The sequence below is a fragment of the Pteropus alecto genome, unplaced genomic scaffold (assembly GCF_000325575.1).
Source record: "Pteropus alecto unplaced genomic scaffold, ASM32557v1 scaffold50, whole genome shotgun sequence".
Lineage (NCBI taxonomy): Eukaryota > Metazoa > Chordata > Mammalia > Chiroptera > Pteropodidae > Pteropus > Pteropus alecto.
The window spans coordinates 5,854,002-5,874,148 of NW_006431918.1; the positions used below are offsets into that span (position 1 = coordinate 5,854,002).

Consider the following 20,147-nt stretch of genomic DNA (forward strand, 5'->3'; position numbering starts at 1 on the left):
TTCTCTCTTTTTATCAGTCAACATTATAGGTGTGTGGAGGCCTCCTGAAGCAACTCTCTCCTTCTCCAGTTTCCCCTACTAGCCCCAATTCGAAAGCAGAAATGAAAAGTAAATAGTGTGTGTTTAAGTGACAGGCCTTTAACTCAGCAAGGGACCAGGTTTCCTGATACCTGTGCGCCCGTCCATAAGCCCTATTCCATATGCCACCGACCGACGTATTTCTAAACTCCCAAGGACAACATCCACGACACATCTCCAAACCGGGTTTTGTTTTGTTCGTATGCTTGTTCTGTTTAGTCTTAGGCTGATTTTTAAATCTAGAATTTCGAGGAGCAATCTAACTTTAATGGACCCTTACTGTATCCATCATAACTCTAAGAAGTTTAGGCAATTAGAGAGAATCTCCCTCCCTTAATTATGGTCTAAATGTGGTGAATTAATAGAACCCCTTCCCAACTACCTAAACATCCTTTCAAATTAAAAGGACGCCTGAATTTACAACCCAGGTTAAATGGATTAAAAGATTAAGGAACACCAAGCAAGTGCTTTCTCCATCTCACTCTCACATTTCAACCTCAAATTACCTTAGCCCTTTAATGAATGACTGGAAGAGTCCCTGTGAATCCGTAGTTACCCACGAATTACGCCAACCGTAACCAATTTCAAGATCACGGATCAGATTTTCCCAAAACACGAATCTGCTAATTAAGTTACATGAAAGTCGAACTAACAGGCAATTTGGATGTGACATTTATCCACCTGAAAGTAGAATTATAGGTGAAGTAGTAAAATTCACAGAAACAGCAGCTAGCTATTCCTTATGGTCAGCTCTATTATACACCTGGATAATTGCAGTTAAAATATATGGAAGCAGAAAGAGACTAATCTTCTTGATTCAAGCACTTCCAGGAAACAACAAAAGGATTCTCCCACCACACCAATAAGTGGCTCCCAGGGTCTGTTTCAGCATGTGAATCAACCCCCACAGGTCTTCATATGCTACGTTTAAAGTGGGAATGAAACAAGCTTAAGATACACAGATGCAACACACACAGCCTGACAGCTGTTTCAGTAGCTGTATTTTCTCTGAATTCTAATCAAAGGAATGTGGTTTGATTTCAAGACTTTGCGTATTTGCTAAGCTTCAGTATATACTGAAATATTCTTCAATCTTCCCACTTATTTCCCACAAAAAAAAAAAAAAATCACCGAAGGAAAAAAAATAATGGTCCCTAGCGCTCACAATTTCGTGTAAATAAAATGCAGAATTATCTTGGACATACTCCATAATTTAGATATAGAAGCCATGTAACCAAAAGGCCAGGTTGAATGAGTTGGTAAGAAAACCCATGGGGCCTGCAGCTGTCCTTGAACTCTGGCCATCCAAAGCTTGGACGGACCCCTAAGTGCAGCTCTAAGAAGTGAAAATTCACAGCCAGTCACTTAACAGAGTGCAAGGCCAATACCAAAGTTACATCCTAGGAGTCTCAGAGTTGGGGTGGGGCAGGGAAAGGAGGTGAGGGGACCTCCACAAAGGATTACCGATGAGTCTCTGTTCTAGGTCGAACTGTGTCCCCCCCTAAAATGATATATTGAAGTCCTAGATTCCCAGGACCTCGGAATGTGGCCTTACGTGGAAATCGGGTCATTGCAGATGTAATCAGTTAAAATGAGAGCAGACCAGCATGAGGTGGGCCTCTGATATAAGGGGACTGGTGTCCTAAGGAGACGGCCATGTGAAGACATGGGGACACAGAGGGGGAATGACACGTGACGGCAAAGACAGAAAGGCAGGAAAGGGTCCCCGAAGGCTGAGGGAATGTGGCCGCGCTGAAGCCTTGCTTTCAGACTTCTAGCTTCCGGAACTGAAAAGGAATGCACTTCTGTCATGTTAAGCCACCCAGTGTGTGATGATACTTTGTTATGGCAGCCCTAGGAAAGGAATACACCACTCTTGAACTTGGGTTTCTTCCTGTGGCCTTCCTCCGTCCTGCCCCCTCACTGCGCAAATACTCCCACGGCAGTATGAAAGAGCCACAGGGAATCCCCAGTCTGTGGTTTGGTTTGCGGCCTCTTGCCCCAAAGGGTTACATGACAGGCTCAGCCATCCCCCGCCCCGTCCCAATTTTATTCCTTCCCTCCAGCTCCCACCCTGCCCCTGGGCACAACCCCTGCCCCTCCCGCAGCATCCCTGACCATCCCTGACCGGAGGCAGGGGTGGGGGGAGTCAAGCAGGATGTGGAAGTTCCCTTCAGTGTGGGCTGTGCCTGCACTGCTTCCGCCCACCCCAGTTTCTCACAGAATTTTTAGAACACTTCTTTCAGTTTTTACTCAAGTAATATCCTTACTTATGCCCCAACCCCCCTATAGTCAGTCATTCTCATTCTCATTCTCTCTCTCTCTCTCTCTCTCTCTCTCTCACACTCACACACACACACACACACACACACACACCCTGCCACGTGCCCAGAGGGAGCTGGGCCAGGAGACCAATCTGAGTACACACACCACCCTGTCTGGGAGCAGCCACTCCCATCCAGTAACTGAGACTTTTTGTTACTTGGCCAAGGTTTTCGGCCAGACCCACTTCCCTTAGAATGAATGGATTATCCCTGAGAAAGTTCCTCAGTTCTCCCCTGGAAGCGGACCTGACCTGTAAAGGCCTAACCCACCTGTTTCCCGGGATGCCAGGGCACAGTGGACTCCGAAGGGTGGGCACCAAAGCTCAACCTGGAACCCCACCCTCATCCCCATAACCACGCCAGAAGTGTTTTAGAAAAATGAGATCAGCCGGCTGAAACTTGACAACACATGGAAAGAAAACCCAGGTGTTCTAGGTTTGCTAAAATCCTGGGCTGGTGAGCAGGGCTGAAAACCAAGCTCCTTCTCCCAGCTTCCACCCCCCTGTTTTACCTACAACACCATTTCTGCCTCTCCCTATTTAATCTTCAACCAAAAGTGTATTCTGAAATGTGCTTCCTTACATGCCTTCCCCTGGGACCAATGGTTCTCAAACCTGAACAGGCGTCAGAATCACCCGGAAGGCTTGTTAAAACAGATCTCAGGCCCCACCCCTAGAGCTTCTGATTCAGTAGCCCCTGGGTGGGGCCTGAGAACTGGCCTAACAGGTTCCCGGGTGCTGCTGATTCTGCTGATCCTGGGACAACTTTGAGAAACACTGCCCTAGACCTCTCAGGCCTCGCCTCACTCAGCTCAAGTGACGTGCTCCGCAGCAGGCACTGCTGCCGGCCTGCACCCTGTCCACCACTTCTCCCACTCGGGCACAGCCCTGGTGTGTTCAGTGAGCACCACTCCTGGTGCCTAGATGAACCCTGACACAGAGCAAATGCCAGGGGTCCCACCAGGCCCTGGGTCAGGGAGTGGTTCAAGGTGAGTATGGACCCATTTTTGATCTGTGGCAAAGGTTCTTTTAACCTGCCTCTGGATGTTCAAGTGGGAAGACACGAGGCTGTGAGGCCTTCAGCTTTCCTGTACCACTGAGAGGAGCTGGGCAGCTCCTGGGGCCAGCAGAACAGGCAGGTAAAAGGACCTGGCTGCCTGATGCTGATGCTGATGCTCCTCTGCTGAGTAAGCCCACCCAGAACCACCCTGTCTCATGACTTCTCCTTAGGTGACAGAATGCATTCTTTACTGTTTGAGCTGGTTGAGTCAGGGTTTTCTATTACTTGAAGCTGACAATATATAATCACAAAGCAAAGCAAGCTAACAGGATCGCCCGCCGCCCAAGGACTAAAGGCAGCCTCGCAGGACACGCCACAATGGTATGTGGTCCACAGATTTAAAAGAACAGATTTAAATTTTCCAGAGCCTCTCAAAAGCTATGCAACTGCATGTCGGTGGATGAGCCACACTTGGAAATAGTGTAAAACTAAGAAGACTAGCACACAAAGAGGGATTACTGAAGACCAGCTCCGGGTCTTTCTTATAAGAGCCAAGTTCATTCTCTTCCAGGGTTTGCTAGGAATCAGCTGACAATGGGGCTTACTAAATGATTCAACTGCTTCTACACATCAATCTTAGACCGAGTCTCCTTCTATGGAGGGCAGACCACCAGTATATTTAATTGGGAAAATGGTTTTTCAAGCTATTTCACTTTAGATACAAGGTAGACAAGTGTTTTTAGAGAGAAGATACCTCAGATTATGTGTCTGTTCTGCCACTTTATAGCCCTGTAATCTTAAACTGTTTTACCTTGATGAACTTGTTTCCGCATCTATAAAATGGGAATGCGAATCCCGTTACCTAAGGACGATGCCTGTGAAAGTACTTGGTAAAACCATAAAGTATAATACAAGGGCAATTACTTACATCCAATTTTCAATGGATTAACTAGATGGGCATTTTAAGAGATAAAGCTTAATCATGATCCAGGGAGAATTGCTTCACTAAAAATTAATATTATATGCATCTGCTGTAACTATTAATTGGAACATTGGACTGTTATTCAAACTGGACTTGACCTATTACCAATAATCTAGTGGCAGCTAGAGGAACCAACATCCACAAGGTGGCACAACCCTAAGGTCATGGCTGGCATGACACCGACATGAATTACTAACCAGGCACATCTTCACAATCGTCAGCTTGGGCGGTCACACGCAACGTGCTTTTACTGAAGCTGTTCTCTGGAAACGACCTTCGAATGCATCAGTGGGTGTCTTTGGCCATTTCTTAGGTGGCAAATCACCCTTCCCATAGAAGTTTAGTTTTAGCCCAACACCCACGTGTCCTTCAAAGCCGTGTTTCCTGAACAAATTCCTTGAACAAGCTGGGTAAAAACAACAGGAATTGGCATGAGGGAAAAAGCAGATATGGCACTAAACCCATGTTTCTCAAAATGTGTCACTTGTGTAGTAGAGAAAATAATGCCATGAGGTCAATATGGCCTTCTTCCTGAAACATGAATTTTACTAAAAGATTTTTAGGGGAAAAATAAAAGAAACAGCCAGTGAGTAATTTTAATGATGGAAAATTCTCAATACATTTTGAACTTTGTTAATTTCAAAGAGTTTTCATGGTCATAGCAGACTTTTTTAAACTCTATCTCCACTACTTTGGGAAAAGCACTGAAAAAAACTACAGTAAGCAAGTAAGACTTTCTTGTATCATTTATAAATTACAAAGGCAATCCTAAAAACAACAGTTCCAAAAGAACATCATTATTGAGCACAACATCTATGAAATACTGTCTAGACTACCACAGCAATTATTTGTAAAGTGGTAACATTCTTTTTTACATTTATAGGGGTGGGGGTGGGGGGATCACTATTACTCTAGAGTCATATTTCACATGTAAAAGAGTGTAACAACAAACTAATAATTTGATGGCAATTCATTTAAAACTAAAGTAACAAGCTCCCAGGAGACCCCATTATCTCAATAATTGGTGTTCCTAGACAGAGACTACTACCTTGGGAAATTATATTTTTCCTTTGCACCTTGAAATCCCAAGCTCTGCCAACTTCTAAAGCAATAAGCTGGTGTCACAATAGATCCATAATACCTTTACAGAAGTAATCAGTGCTGCTGCCAATATTATCGGGATCCATCTAAAAAACACTTTCATTTCTCATCCTCCACTGTGATGAGTAAGGAACAGACCGAAGCACAATGCTCACTGCGTAAAAGAAGCCTAAAGGGACCAAATTGTCAACCCACCTCCGACTGAGATTTCCTGAGAACAGAGGCTGTGTTCCTAAAGGCCGAACACCCCCTCTCTCCTGTTCACAGTGGTACCTTCCCTCATCTGAAATGAGCTGCTCTCAGGTCTTTCCTGTACTTCTTAAAAACCATGCTGTCGTTTCCACGGGCACATCTTCCTGGGCTGCTGGACCTCCTGGGGCCCCTTCTTCAGGATGCACAGCTGACTGAATGGATTCCAGGGAGTTACTTTACTGTTAAATATCGTGACAAGTAGCAATAAATAGTCAATTGCTTCCAATCTACCGAGCAACAGACAGAATGAAGCCTGCTGAGAGCCAGACTTCGCCGGTCCATCTGAAGCCCTCTGAAAGGCAACCTCCCTAATCCAGTGAACAGAGATTCCTGTGCTGGATATGCCACACCCCACCCCAGACGGCCATTCCACTTTTTCTGGTTCGGGAATGTCAACATGAACAAAGTGTTTTGCCTATTTTTATTCTAGATTAACCCTTCAAAATCCACCTGGAATTATTAAACTGGCTTAAATATATTTTTCAATATAAAGATACAAATTAGCACAAGCCTAATCACTCCAAAGTCTGTAAAAATATATATATATATCTAAGAGAAGTAAACGTTTCAATGAAAATCGGAATGACAATTCTGATCCTATTATTATACTATTTCCCTAATTGGTTCCAATTGAGGGCTGAATAATAATATAAATGTCAAAAGTTTTGCCAAAAATTTCACAACCTAAAAAAACCCAACAATGTTTTTATGGCTTGAAAACGATGTTAATACATATGAAGAACCCTGTTTAAAAGCTCGTATTCTAAGGAGAAGAGCTAAATTAGGAGACCGGTTATAGTCAAAGAAAACTCACTTCGCATTGCTACGGCCATGAAGACCATTCACTGTGCAACCCTCTCGGAGCCCACGCGGCCGACAGAAGGTACTGGGGGCACACGCAGATACGGCTACGACCCAGTCTCTTTAAAAACACACCAAACTGCAAGAGCCAACTGAAAAACCGGAGCCCCTAAAACTAATGTCAGGACTGTAGTTTCAATGGCAAATATGGTTTGTGAGCTAGGATACGAAGGACACGTGAAACATGACAAGTAGTCAATTTAAAAGACTTAAATTTAAAAACAGAAGCTTGCATTCCTTCGTTTCGGTTAGGTAAAAGGTGAGGTGCTGGGGGACTCAGCTGATCCGAGACACAGACTCAAGGAACTTGAGTATCCTGAGAAAGTGATTTCCAAACAGAGCAGTAAGTGCCCTGTGCTGAGACGTGGAGCAGCCTCGCGGTGTCAGTCAGGTGAGGGAGGGCTCAGCCAGGGGAGAGAGAGGTGTTTCAGCAAAGAAAAAGAAAGCGGGGCACCCTGTGAGAAGCAGGGGAGGACAGCATGAGGTGAGCATGAGGTGAGCAGGGCCCACACCACAAAAGGCCTTCTGTGCCACACTCAGGCATCTGCACTTCGTCCTGCAGGTAAGGAGCTCCACAAAAGGCTGTTTGTAAGCGGAATGACGGGGGAGGATGTATGGTTTAGACACGTTACTCGAGTAGGTGTGTGGAGAACAGGCTCGGATGGCTGCAAAATGAGGCGGGAGAGCACATGAAGATCCAGCCATACCTGATGACCTCCCGGGGAGGGGGAGATGGGAGAGTCGAGGGGGGCATCCGGATTTCTGGCTTATGCAAATGAACTCACAGTGCTGACTTTCGCCAGAGGGGCTCTGCAGAAGAGGGGCAGCTGTGGGAGGGCCCAGAGAGCTCTGAGCCCAACAGCTGCGTTCAGGTCACACTCAGCAGCACCTGAAGGCTAAAGGGAGCTCTCCGTGGGCAGCTGAACAGGTGAGACCTCCTGCACGGAAGGTACAATCTCAGTTCAAGTTTCTCCTACAAAAACCCGGGAGAGCAAGCGAGATCACCTAGGGAAATGACAGATGGGAAGAGAACAGGGGAACCCCGAGGAGACACGTTCAGGTTAAAAATCGACCATCCTATCAACAGGTCAAGAACTTGGAGTTGTGCTGAAAACATAGCTTCAATTTCTGAATGAGAACAAAGAAAAGTGAAAAGCAGTTCCAGTCCCTGTGGGGACTGAGATCCCCTTCACTGCCAAAAGGAAGTTTCCTTTAAGATTAGGTCATTTTTGTCTGCAAGTATATCTTTCAGTGTGTTGCTGAAAGGTTAACAAGATTTTCTTCATGTTCTGACTCTTAGAATCTGCCTTTAACTGATGTAAATGGTTTCAGGAAAACACATTTTGCTGCTGTTACTAATCAGATAAAAGCACAGTTAAACGAAGAAACAAACCTTCCACAGACACTGTACCTAGCCAATCAGTATGTATGATTTTTTTATATAACCATTTTAAAAAGCTGAAATAATATACTATTTATACTTTGTCATTGCTTAAACTTTTCACATTCTAACGAACATACCCTAAAAAGGCTTATCAGAGATATGCACAGAGCCAGCCAAGCTTCCCAGAGTGTTCAATTCTAGTAAGAGCTGATGTCAGCCCTCATTCGCTCTCATCACCAAATCCCCAACAGCAATCTTTCTCAGCAAAGCAACAGCTTACTGCTGATATCTGAGAACACCCAGGAGAAAAATGGAGATGGAGAGGAAAGAAGGAAGAAAGTTTTTCAAATATTGCTCTTCTGGCTTTCAACCAAATACGATTACACAGCATTTGCCGAAGATGAGGTCAAGATAATATAAACAAAATCTTCAATGAGGCCAATTACCCTGAAAGCTTTCCCAAACTGTGTGTGAGATCACAGGCTAGCTACTCTAGAACCCTCAACCCCAGAATGAACAGTGGTCTGCTTCCGGCCCCACCGTGGGCAGTCTGGAGGGTGAGACACAGAGCCTCTTCACTACCTAGATTCTCTCGAGACAGATGTAGGTGCCACCTGCACTTTTCTTGGGACATACTGAGACTGTTCTATGGTGAAATCTATTTATCGAGTCCCCAGGTAATAGCTGCTCTGCTATCTGGGCCTCTCAGAGACGATATATTCTTTTTGTGGAATTCATACGTGTTGGCTCTACTGCTTCAAAGCCATCTTAATATTACTGACAGTTGGCATTGTAGGGTAGCAATTAAAATGAAAATCACAAAAATGTTTGGAAAATGTGTAAGGAGATACTAATAACTTCATAACTAACATTAAGGATAAATGACATTAAAACAGGGCAAATCTAGTATTGAACGAAATAAATAAATAAATGAGGGAGAAAAGACAAGTCTCCCATACAAAAGAATTCTAAATAATGTAGGTGGAGCTTAATCCTATTTAATGACTTGCCTCTAAACAGTGTAACGTGGAATGAGGTGAGAAAGAGAATAACTTTACTGCAGAAAAACCTGACAAACGGTACCTCGGCCAGGTGATCAAGGTCAACATCAAAGTGATATATCATGGTGATAGCAGAGAGGTGATATGTGATGAGAATGGCAATTTATATCTGTGGTCTTCCTCCCCAAACCCACCACCCCATCTAACCGTGAAAAAACACATCAGACAATCCCAAACGGAGGTACATTTTACAAAACACCGGTCCAGTCCTCGTCAGATCTGTCAGGGTTTCAAAAACAAGGAAAGTGACAAACTGGGACAACCAAGAAGATCCTCGGAGGACGTGACAATTAAAAGTAAGGATCCTGGACAGGAAAAGGACATTAGGGAAAAACTAATGGAATCCAAATGAAGTGTGGGGTTTATTTAGTTCATAGCAATGTATCAACTGGTTTCTAAGTTGTGAGGAACAGACCACGGTAACATAAGATGTTAGCACTGGGGTAAACTGCCTGAGGGGTAAATAGGGACTCTGTACCATCTCTACAGCTTCCTGTAAAACTAAATCTATTCTAAAGCAAAAGGTTTATTTTAAAAGTAGTGAGACATGATATGAGCTTTGGGGATATTAAATTTTTCATTAAAAAAAACACAAAAAACTACACAGTAAAGATAAATAGACGATAAGCATTTAGGTGACAAATTTACCCATCACAGGACATTACACTTACAGAGATAATTCTCTGGAGAGAACTTCACAATCTACATTTTCAGAAAATAGACACAAAAAGTTTTCTAATAGCAGCATCCAACCCATGTCATGATCTTGTCTTTACACATAAAGAATAAATTTCAACAAAAAAAAAAAAGCCAAAAGAAAACAAAGATGCTTGGAAGTCAAGTTGAAAGGGATAAAATAATGGCAAAATACTGGAATATTTGCTATTTGGAAGATTAGAATACTATGTCAATGAGGGATGATCTAATTAAGGCATTTTCAAATCAATCCAGAAGTGGCAACCAGCCTTTTCTTTTTTAATGAAATAGAAAAGTTCTGTGAATGGATGGTGATGACGGTTACACAAGAATGTGTACACACTCAATGCCACAGAACTGTATACTTAAAAATGGTTAAAATGAAAAGGTTTTATATATAAACCAAAAAAAAAAAAATAAGAGTGTATCACAGGTAGTAAGGTTAAGTGCCATTTTATTAATAAATAAGCATGCGTATAGTCATACATCCACATATATGGCTGTGGGTGAATAAGTAATCGTGAGGTAAAATGTATCTCTTACTTGAAATTGCTGAGAAAGTTTGAAAGCCACTGTTCTAAATCACTGACACAATTCTCCGTCACCCCACACACACCTCTGCTGATAATCTGACAGTGTCAAAAAACCAGTAAGATTAAAGTCTACTAATACCTTTAAGTGGGGCAGAAAACTGGTGAACACGAACGAGTTCTAATTAATGAGAAAGGAGAGAACTGCATTTGCCAAAGAGACAAACTCAAAAGCACATGCAGCAAGACTCTCCGCAGGCCGGACCCGCCCAGCCCCAGAGATGCAGCCCAGGCCGTCCTAGCTCCACGCTCATATCATCACCTGCCTACCTGCCAGCTACGCTTGAACATGTCAAATCAAGTTGAGATTTCTAAGAAATGACCCATCAGACTTCCTGATTTTCCTCCCACTAAATCCTTTCTCCCATCACAGTCATGATCTCGCCAGATGCTCAAAGCCAAACGCTAGAACCCCTCCCCCTCCATGACTTCTTTCCCTCCCTCTCTCCACAACCGATTCAACCAGTGATGGATCTGTTCCAACCCAGAATTCATCTCAGAACTTTCCATGTCCCTCCAGCCCCTCTACCGCCAGCTAGCCTGAACCTTTTCTTGCTCCCATACACCCAAACGGGATTGTGACAAATTTTGAACTTTAAGTTACTCCCTATTTAAAATTTTATGCTGAGTTTAAATGGTCGCCAAGAAGGTAATATTGTAAATATTGACATTTTCAATAAAACTCACAATCACTTTTTAAAATATATTCCATGGACTCTAAATACCAGTGCAATAATATCCATCATCATTCATTTTTTAAAATATACAGATAGGCTTTTCTATATTGCTGGATATTCCCTCAAAGAATTTTAACCTAATATATCTTTATGTTCAAAGCCTTTTGCAACAAAACTATGGGTGTAAATTGAAATTTCAGGTTTTTAAAAATTTCCTGTGACCACTGGATCTTAGTGTTAATTTTTTTTCTTCTGAAATGAGTTATCATTATAATTTTATTAGTATGCAATTGATCAATAAATTTTACAAATTTTAATAGATAATTAAACACAAATCAAATTTAATTGAAAAATGTATCCTTTAATGCGATGAATGAAAACTGTCTTTTACCCCCCTAATTGGTCCATATGATTATTACTTACTGCTGGAATAAGAGAGGATGTTAGCATCAATTTAATCTTATTTTCCTTGTCCTTTATTACAACTGTTTTTTAATGTAAGCATGCACAAAGCGAGTTTACACAAACAGACGTGAGTAGACGGAGCTTTGTTATAGCACTGTCTCTACCTATATTCTCTGAACTCCCTCAATGTTTTATCCAAAAATCACAATGATCTAGCATTAAAAATGATCTAACAACTGCCAATTTGAATGGGTCCTCCATCAATTTTAATGGAAGTAAAGATTTGAAAATCACCAGAGTAACAAAGGAGTTTTTCATCCAATCAGAGTTAACCACTTTCTCCTAACCAATACCCGTATTTCAAATGCCCAAAAGGAAACACACAGTAGGATCAGGGCTGGGCAAGATGTCTTTCTTTTTTAAAGTGGAGAAACTTACAACCTCAGGTAGGTCATTTTTTAGGAAAATATGTGGATGTTGGGAATCTAGAAGCTGATTTCCTAAAAGTTATTCCTGTGTTCAGGTACCACTGAGTCTTCAAGTACTTCTAAGGGATCAGATATTCCATTCTGACAACTGACTGAGACTGCCCCATGACCAGAGTATTATTCTCTTTTAAAAATATAGTTTACATCTTTCGATTTGCTAGCCCCCGCTTAAAATCCTTTAACAACTCACACCACAATACTATATTTCATTTTATTAAAACATTAAATTCAAATCCCTACTGTTGACCTCTAAGGTCCTACCTCATCTCACTATTCCACAAACGACATTGGCTTTCTCCAAGTTCCTGGACGGCTGCCAGTGCTTCCCACCTCAGGGCCTTTGCACCTGCCGTTCCCTCTGCCCACAGCGCTCTCCCTCTGCTTGCTGTGAGGCCACTCCTGCACATCCTCCGGACCTCAACTCAAATGCTACCTGCTAAGAGGGACCTCACCTGATCACCCCATCACCTCATTATTCTCTACCACAGCCATCTAATTCTTGACAGTTCTTATAAAAGCATAATTATTTTGTTTTGCTTGCAGCACTGCCTGACTCTCCCACTACACACAACAACGCCTTGTTTGGTGTTTTGTATCTGGCACTCGGCACAGTGCCTGATGCTCAGTGGCTGTTTGTGAATAACATGGAGTTAGGTATAAGCATGCCATGGGAGAAGAGAAGTTGGTAGAGGGAAGGAGGGAGGGAGGGAGGGAGGGAGAGAGTGAGAGAGAGAATGAGTGTATGTGTGTGTGTATTTAACAGCCTTCTGTATAAACTTATTTTCAAACAAAATCATATTAAAGCGTGTAGATACCCCAAATGCCAAAGAGAAAGGTATATTACACATAATATTAAATACATAAACATAGACATACACAAGACTTCAGATGGTATCCAAAGTGGACAGAGAAATCTAGCAGGTAAATGCTTCCATTTTTTTCTTACCTCTGTTCTTGAGAATGCTCCTCCATATCCTCTTCAGAATCACCCTATTGAAAAAAAAAACATGCTTTAACAGTTGCTTCAAAGGAACACGAAATCTCTAAAAGAAAGAGTTCTTCAAATCTCACAGAGGTGATGAACTTGTAATGAATGTCTAAAACAGAAGTGTGTGACACGCAGCGGGCATTCAATATTTATTGAAAGAACGACACTATTAATGACACTACTAAAAGCCATAAATTGTCAAGTGACCCCCTAGATACTCATTGTAAGAATTCTACCTGTTTAAAATTACAACCTAAACATACTCTCAAATTAGTTTTACATCACTTCTCTCCAAGAGCATTTTTTAATGTTTATCACATGAGGTAAAGTTTAATGATAATAAAAATTCCCAAATATAGAAAATGTATAGTTTTGCTCAGAATCCCCTAAATGAATACCTGATCTATTCTGACATCAACATGAAAAGGCTGATAAATATTATAAATGGCATAAATATCATGCTCAAAGTGATTCCAAAATCTTCCAGATTTACACCAAAATCAGACCATGTGCCATGTACCAGGGAAGGCGCTGGAAACGAACACAAGGGCAGATCCAATGAAATACTACACTTGCCTGATGGACGCGATCTGGACTATTCTTTCTAGAAGCTCATCACTGTTGGCTTCAGGAACACCAACCCGCTCTGTTCCTCCGGCTTCTCTATGATTCTTGGCTCTCTTGGTAATACTGCCTCACGGCCCTCTTCCTATGTCACTGGCAGTCCCCCGGGGCCGACTCCCCTACATTAATTCCACAAGTTAGCCCTCGCTTGTAACCATGGGCCCGAATCCCTATCTCCGGCCCCAATTTCTCACTCAGTCACATCACAGACACTCAATAAATGCCTATCTTTCCGCAAGAGCCAAGCCTCACGCGGTTTTGGTCAGCACGGCACAAGCTTAGTACTCCACCACACGTGTCCGTGAACTAACTTACAGCTCCAGCCCTACTGCCAGATGCCTCCAGGGCACATGCACTTTGTCTCCCCAGAAACAATTACAACCAGCATCAGACTTATCAACATCAGGGATCCCTGACAAGTGGCTTCTCTTCTAACCAGGCTCCCTCTGTCAGACACCACCATCACACTCCCGGACCCGCAAACCTTTAGGGTCATCCTATACTGCTCTCCTCCCTTCACCCCCAACCATCAAAGACCCACCCACTCATCTGAAATGACAGTTCAGACCTGTCCTTTTTTCTCCATCCTTTCCGTCAGCCAACTGGCCCGCACCATCAGTACCCCAGGCCTCCACTGCCATCACAGATGGGGCTTTCTTTCTTCTCTGTGACTTTAGCCTTCAACCCATCCTGGGTGTCACTGCCAGACCAATCTTCCTCGACATCAGTCATTACTTACCATGCACATGGTATGGACCCAGCATTCAATGTCACTGTGCTACTCTCTGCTCAAGAACCTACCATGGCTCCCTAACTGCTAGTCAGCTCTACTCCAGCTCCTTAACCTGGAATTGAGCCACTGTCAACTGACCTTGATACCTATCTCAGTCACTACAACTATGCTTCAGCAGGGGCTCTGGGCTCCAATGTAAACCATCAGCACAAAAGCACTGAATCTTTGCCCATGGGAGTGAGGCTCTAGGCTAGGCCCCAGTCACCTGTCTGCTAACGCAGATCTCTCAGGGGCCTGAACAGACAGACGCCTCTCATACACACTGTTCCTCCTCTCTCCTCTGAGTTCCCACATTTCAGTACTTGGATGTTATCTCAGGGTATTACCAGCCTAACACCAAGTTCTCAAAGGGCAGGAGCCAAATCCTATAATTCCCCCCCACCGCCAGAGGCGGGGGTTGGGGTGGGGATGGGCGAAATGGGGGAAGGTGGTCAAAAGGCACAAACTTCCAATTATAAAATAAGTAAATCATACGTATATAACGTATGGCACGGTGACTACAGTTAATAATACTGTACTGCATATTGCATAAAGTTGCTAAAAAAAATAAATCTTAAAGTTCTCATCACAAGAAAAAAAATTTTCTAACTATGTACCATCACAGATGTTATCTAGGCTTACCCTGGCAATCATTTCACAATATATACAAATATCGGATCATTATGTTGTACACCTGAAGCTAATGTCAATTATACCTCAACAAAAAATGTTTTAATAAAGATAATTTTAAAATACTAGTGGATATGACTATTTCTGAAAACTTCATAAAAGCAAATTTTTCTAAATCAAAACAGAACATGAAAATTATTTCCCTCAGAAACAAGAACTTTATCACCACAATACTAACCTTCTGGCCCAATTGTGCTAAAACTCATACAACAGCACAGCGGCCAAAAGCATGGGCTCTGGAGCTAAACACCTCGCAGGTTCAAATCCCAGCACTGTCACTTTCTGAAGGCCTTGGGCAAGTTATTTAATGACTCCGTGCCTCAATTTCCTCATCTGTAAAATCAGGACCTAAAACTTCATAGTTTTTGGTGTATTAACATGCGTTAATACTTATAAAGGGCTTAAACAATGCTGGTTAGTATCGAACCCATGATAGTTATTATTTTTTATGTTAACAGTGGAAGTAGATTAAACCAAAAATAAAACTCTATGACAAAAAGATTTCCAAATACAAGTTAATGAATCAACGACTGGAGAAAGATGCCATTACATAACACAGTACCTGAGACAATTAAGAATTCTCATACTCGGTGTACCATTTCCTGTTTCACTTTCTATCAATTTCCGTTATTTACTCCCAGGCTTAAGGGGGTAAATTTAACAAGACATGAGATTTTTAAAGGTAGAGACCTTCTTATTCACGACTGTATCCGAGGCCGGGCCCATGCTAGGTGTTTGCTAGATGAACAAACAAGGCCAGTGGAGCACGGAGCCTGCCACCATCCTAGTCCAGACCAACGAGAGTCTGTAGCAGCTGCTCTTACTCAGTAGCCATGTCCACGTCCCAAACCTATCCAGGGGCATCAGAGGCAAAGCTTCACATGTCAGCAAAGTCTGACTGGATTAAAAGAACAAATTCTAGACTGACTTTCTTGCTGCCAGAACTGATATAAAAACGTGATTAAACAATAATAAGAAACCAATGCTTAAGGCATTCAGCCTGCCATCTTCAGAACTGAATAACCTATAAATAGAGGAACAAGACAACACAGTGACAACTGCCTCTCTTCCATTAGGAAGAACTCACGGGCTAACTAATGAATACCTACTGCATACACAAAGGGAACACCAAACTTAGAAGCCCAAACTCCCTTCAGGGGAACCTAGTTAGGGCAACAAGGCACACACAACAAAGCCAGACACTCAAGAAATTCAAAGAGACAGAAATGATGACAGTGCCACGCCATATTAGGAGTCGGGAAGGACCAGGCCTGTATGAAAAGCAGGGCAATAGCATCTGTTCTTTCATTCAACAGATAATATGTTGGGCCTGCTCAGCCAAGGGTCAGGCTAGAGTGAGCGTCCCAGACAACGGACCAGAGCAGCAGCCAAGGTCAGAATGCGTGAAGACCTCAGGGCCAGAGCAGGTCAAGTGGATCACAGGGAACTACAGAAGCTTTTTAACCTTGAAGGTGAAGTAAGAAGGGACACAAAGCAGGGTCTCGCATACACGCAATTACTTCTGGACAGTAAGCTAATGAAAATGCTTTTTGGTTTCTACACCATCGCCACTTTGGATTCAGTGTGGTGAAGCACGTGTCACGTGAAGCAGAGTCAGAGGAAAGGAAAAACTCTGTAAATCTAAGAATGGTTTTTTCTTCCTTCTCATTATCATCATGGACAGTTTTCATGTTCCTACACCAAGCTGTCATACAACATAAGAGAGTATATAACAAAAAGACACGAACAACTTATCTGTGCAATTGGAGGGCACATAATAGTCCCAAGTTATCTGCACTGGTTCAGCCCCTTCAAGGAAGGAAAGCTGTTCCATGCTCTACAAGGACCAAATTCAGGGGACAGCTGAGATATTGCCAAAATAACAGGTAACGTGTATTAAGTGCTTACTAAATTCAAGGCACTTAATCCTCACAAAATCCTCTGAGATCAGCACCATTTCCACCCCCATTTTGCAAATGAAGAAACTGAGGACAAAGAAGTAAAAAGGGATGGAGCTTGGAGGCAAACCCTGGAAGCCTGGCCAGAGGGTCTGGCAGTGTAGAATAACTCAGTTGTTATATTTGGTTTTACTAATGGTGCATTACTCAAGTTCTTGATCACTTAGAGATCCATCAGAAAGAAAAAGACCCAATCAACAGAAAACATTTCCAAAATAACTGAATAAATAATTAGCATTGGCAAAAGTTAGTATTCGATTTTTTACTGCTACACCTTCTGATGCTATTTCACCTATAATTGAAAAACCTTAGCTTCTGAAGCCATCTTTCAGTCTTCCTGAATGAAAGAAACCTGACTTACAAGTTAATTAAGCAGAAAACCCTCAAATTTAAATAACAACTATAAATATTCCCTTTCAACAGACTCCATGACACACGAGGGAACTTTTTCTTAAAAAAATTCAAAATATTTTTAAAAGAATTCTCTAAAAATAACTTTCAGAACACTCTGCAGTTTATATATATACATGTACGTGAGTATATATACACATATATGCATATACATATAGCATATACTGTGTGTATATATGCAGGCAATTTAAACGTGTGTGTGTGTGTGTGTGTGTGTGTGTGTGTGTACAGTATGCAGTTAAGATATAGAGAGATCCATATATATCCTCATCCCCACCCAGGTACATTCAGATAAAGTAAAATAGCCTCTAAAAGATATACATATAGATAAAAATGAAGTGTTTAAAAAATTACTTTACCAGTTTCACTTTCATTACGGCTTTGATTAAAATAGCTTAGCTATCAATGCTTCGATAGTATTCCAAAAGACAGCTTCTAAATTTTAACATCTTTTATGAAAGAAAATTGTATTATCCATATAAACAAAACAAAACTGTAAATTAATAATTTTGTAAAATAACGTCAGAGCCTGTAAGTAAAATATCATAGGCCTTGACATTTTCACCTATGAGCGAGCACAGTGCCTACATCTTCTACTAATGCTGTACCAAATGAGAGTCTATAATTTACTTTCCTTTCAGCCTGGGTTAGCTTTCAACACTAACCACCAATAAGAGGCAGAGGCTACAAATGAGTAAAAATGCAAATGTGAATACATATAGATGTACACCAGTGCTTCTCAACTGGGGCAATTTTGCTCCCCAGGGACATTTGGCAATGTCCGGAGACATTTTTAGCTGTCGCAAGTGAGAAGTAGTGAGGGAGGAGTGAAAGCCACTGGGATCTAGTGGGTAGAGGCAGAGATGCTCTGGCTGCTTGACATCCTACAGTGCCCAGGTCAGCCCCCCTACAACAAAGAATTCTCCAGCCCAAAATGTCACTAATGTGGCTGTTTAACAACTCTGATATACACAAATATAACTATATTTTTAATAGTAAATATGGCAAATGTTAAATGTGGCTCTCTCAGTAGAATTATGCACAACTTCTATTTTGTTTATCTTGTTGCAGATTCCAAACCTTCAACAATACACATCTGTTATTTATAATCAGAAAAAAAAAATCCACTTGGGAATAAATTTTTAAGAGAAGGGCAAACCATTTGCTCCCCATCCTGTTGGGGCTTTTCTCTCAAAGGACTGGTCTTATTCAGCCTGCTGGCCTTCACCAAAGGTCCAGGAAAATTTTCCTCTAAAAATCACCTCTCCGCCTTGAAGCTGTTATTCATTAGCCCTGGTTAAAATGAATATTCCAAATATCTCAAAACCAGCACTCTAAATGCTTCACATAGGAGGGAGAAAATTGAAATGTAAAACTGCACAGCCTTTCCAGCAAAATTACAGCTAGACATCCTGTTTTTCTAAACAGCCACAAGAGACAGCATAGAATTAAGTGCTGCCACCAATGTGGGAAGTAATGAACATCTCAAAAATTACGGCACACAAACTGAATATTCTCTTATAATTCAAACCGCTCCTCCCTCCCCAGAAACACACACACACACACAAACACACACACACACACACACACACACACACACACACACACACACTTGAGGTCAGTACTGTCGCTGCTGAAAAACAGTCAACAATATTATATTTAAATGTGTACATCTGAAGTCGGTGAGAATTTCTCCTAAAAGTTAAACCTTACACACAAAAGCTTTGCAGTACTGCCTATTGCTGCAATAAACCCTATATGATGCCACAGATTCCGATAAAATATTAGGAATTATTTTTCCACATGTAATCATTATATCATGGGGGGGAACCCCCCAACCGGAAATTTGAGATCTTAAAGGGCTGTATTCTAACACAAATTAAAGGAACTTGAAAAAAATCCAAGATTACAATCCTTTTAAAGTCCCTTCTTCATCCCAAAGCTACTTAACGCTAATATAGCAAGTAGCACTCACTAACATTCCTGAAATCAATATTCCTGTGGTCCTCAGGCACAGAGCACCAGCTCACTTGGAGAACAGGGCACATGTCTCTCGCCCATCCAGGACCACGGCTGGCCGAGGGGCCCGCCCTTTCCTCTATGCTCGGCAGAGGCTGGCCGCGGCCCTGTTGAGGTGGCCTCAGCTCCCACCTCCTGAACTTGGGGCAGGCGTGACTCACGCCGTCACATGGCCCGGGAGGAGGCCTCGAAGGCCACCATTGCCAGGTGTTCAGGCTCTGCCCGACCGTTTATTTGCCTTGCAAAGTGGCCCGCACGCCTCTGCCGCCTGGGGGCCGGCGGCCTCCCAGTCTCTCCCCCCTCGCACACCCACCCCCGCCCTGTCACCTGGTCGTCCTCACCTGAGTAGGCAACAGGAGTTCCCCTTCTTCTGCCTGCCACAGCTCCACCACGTTCGGCAAAGGCTCAACCGCTGCACGAACACCAAAAAACACACCGCGTTTTTAATGCACGGAAAAGAAAGGCTTCCTGTTTCCCTATCGTCTCCCATGCACCGGCCTCACCAAAACAAGCCTCCCTTTCCTTCTAGAAGCAGAGGACACCCGAGGATAAGAACACAATGGAGGGGTGTAAACCGGCGGCCCCAGTGACAGAGAGCCGACGCGTGCAGGGTCTGAAGGTGTCGTACTGGGGGGCGGGTGGGGAGAAGCCACCCCGCAGGCCACTCTGCGCTCGCATCCCGCAGCATCTGGGGCTGGCATCTGCAGAATGAGTCCTGGGCGGCCAGGCTCGGGGAACAAAGCTGCAGGAAGCCGGGCCGCAGCGGGGCCCCAGCGCGCGCCACACA

General features: G+C 42.9%; 1 protein-coding gene across 1 annotated transcript in view; it reads right to left on the minus strand.

Annotated features, from left to right (window-relative positions):
* The window catches only part of TMEM131L (transmembrane 131 like), a 147,362-nt gene that overhangs the window by 126,788 nt on the left and 427 nt on the right, over positions 1 to 20,147 (minus strand). The window contains exons 2-3 of the mRNA XM_015600682.2: positions 19,702 to 19,772; positions 12,845 to 12,888 (exon numbers count right to left, since the gene is read on the minus strand). Of these exons, the coding sequence (XP_015456168.1) occupies positions 12,845 to 12,888; positions 19,702 to 19,772 (115 nt within the window). The remainder of the gene's footprint in view (positions 1 to 12,844; positions 12,889 to 19,701; positions 19,773 to 20,147) is intronic.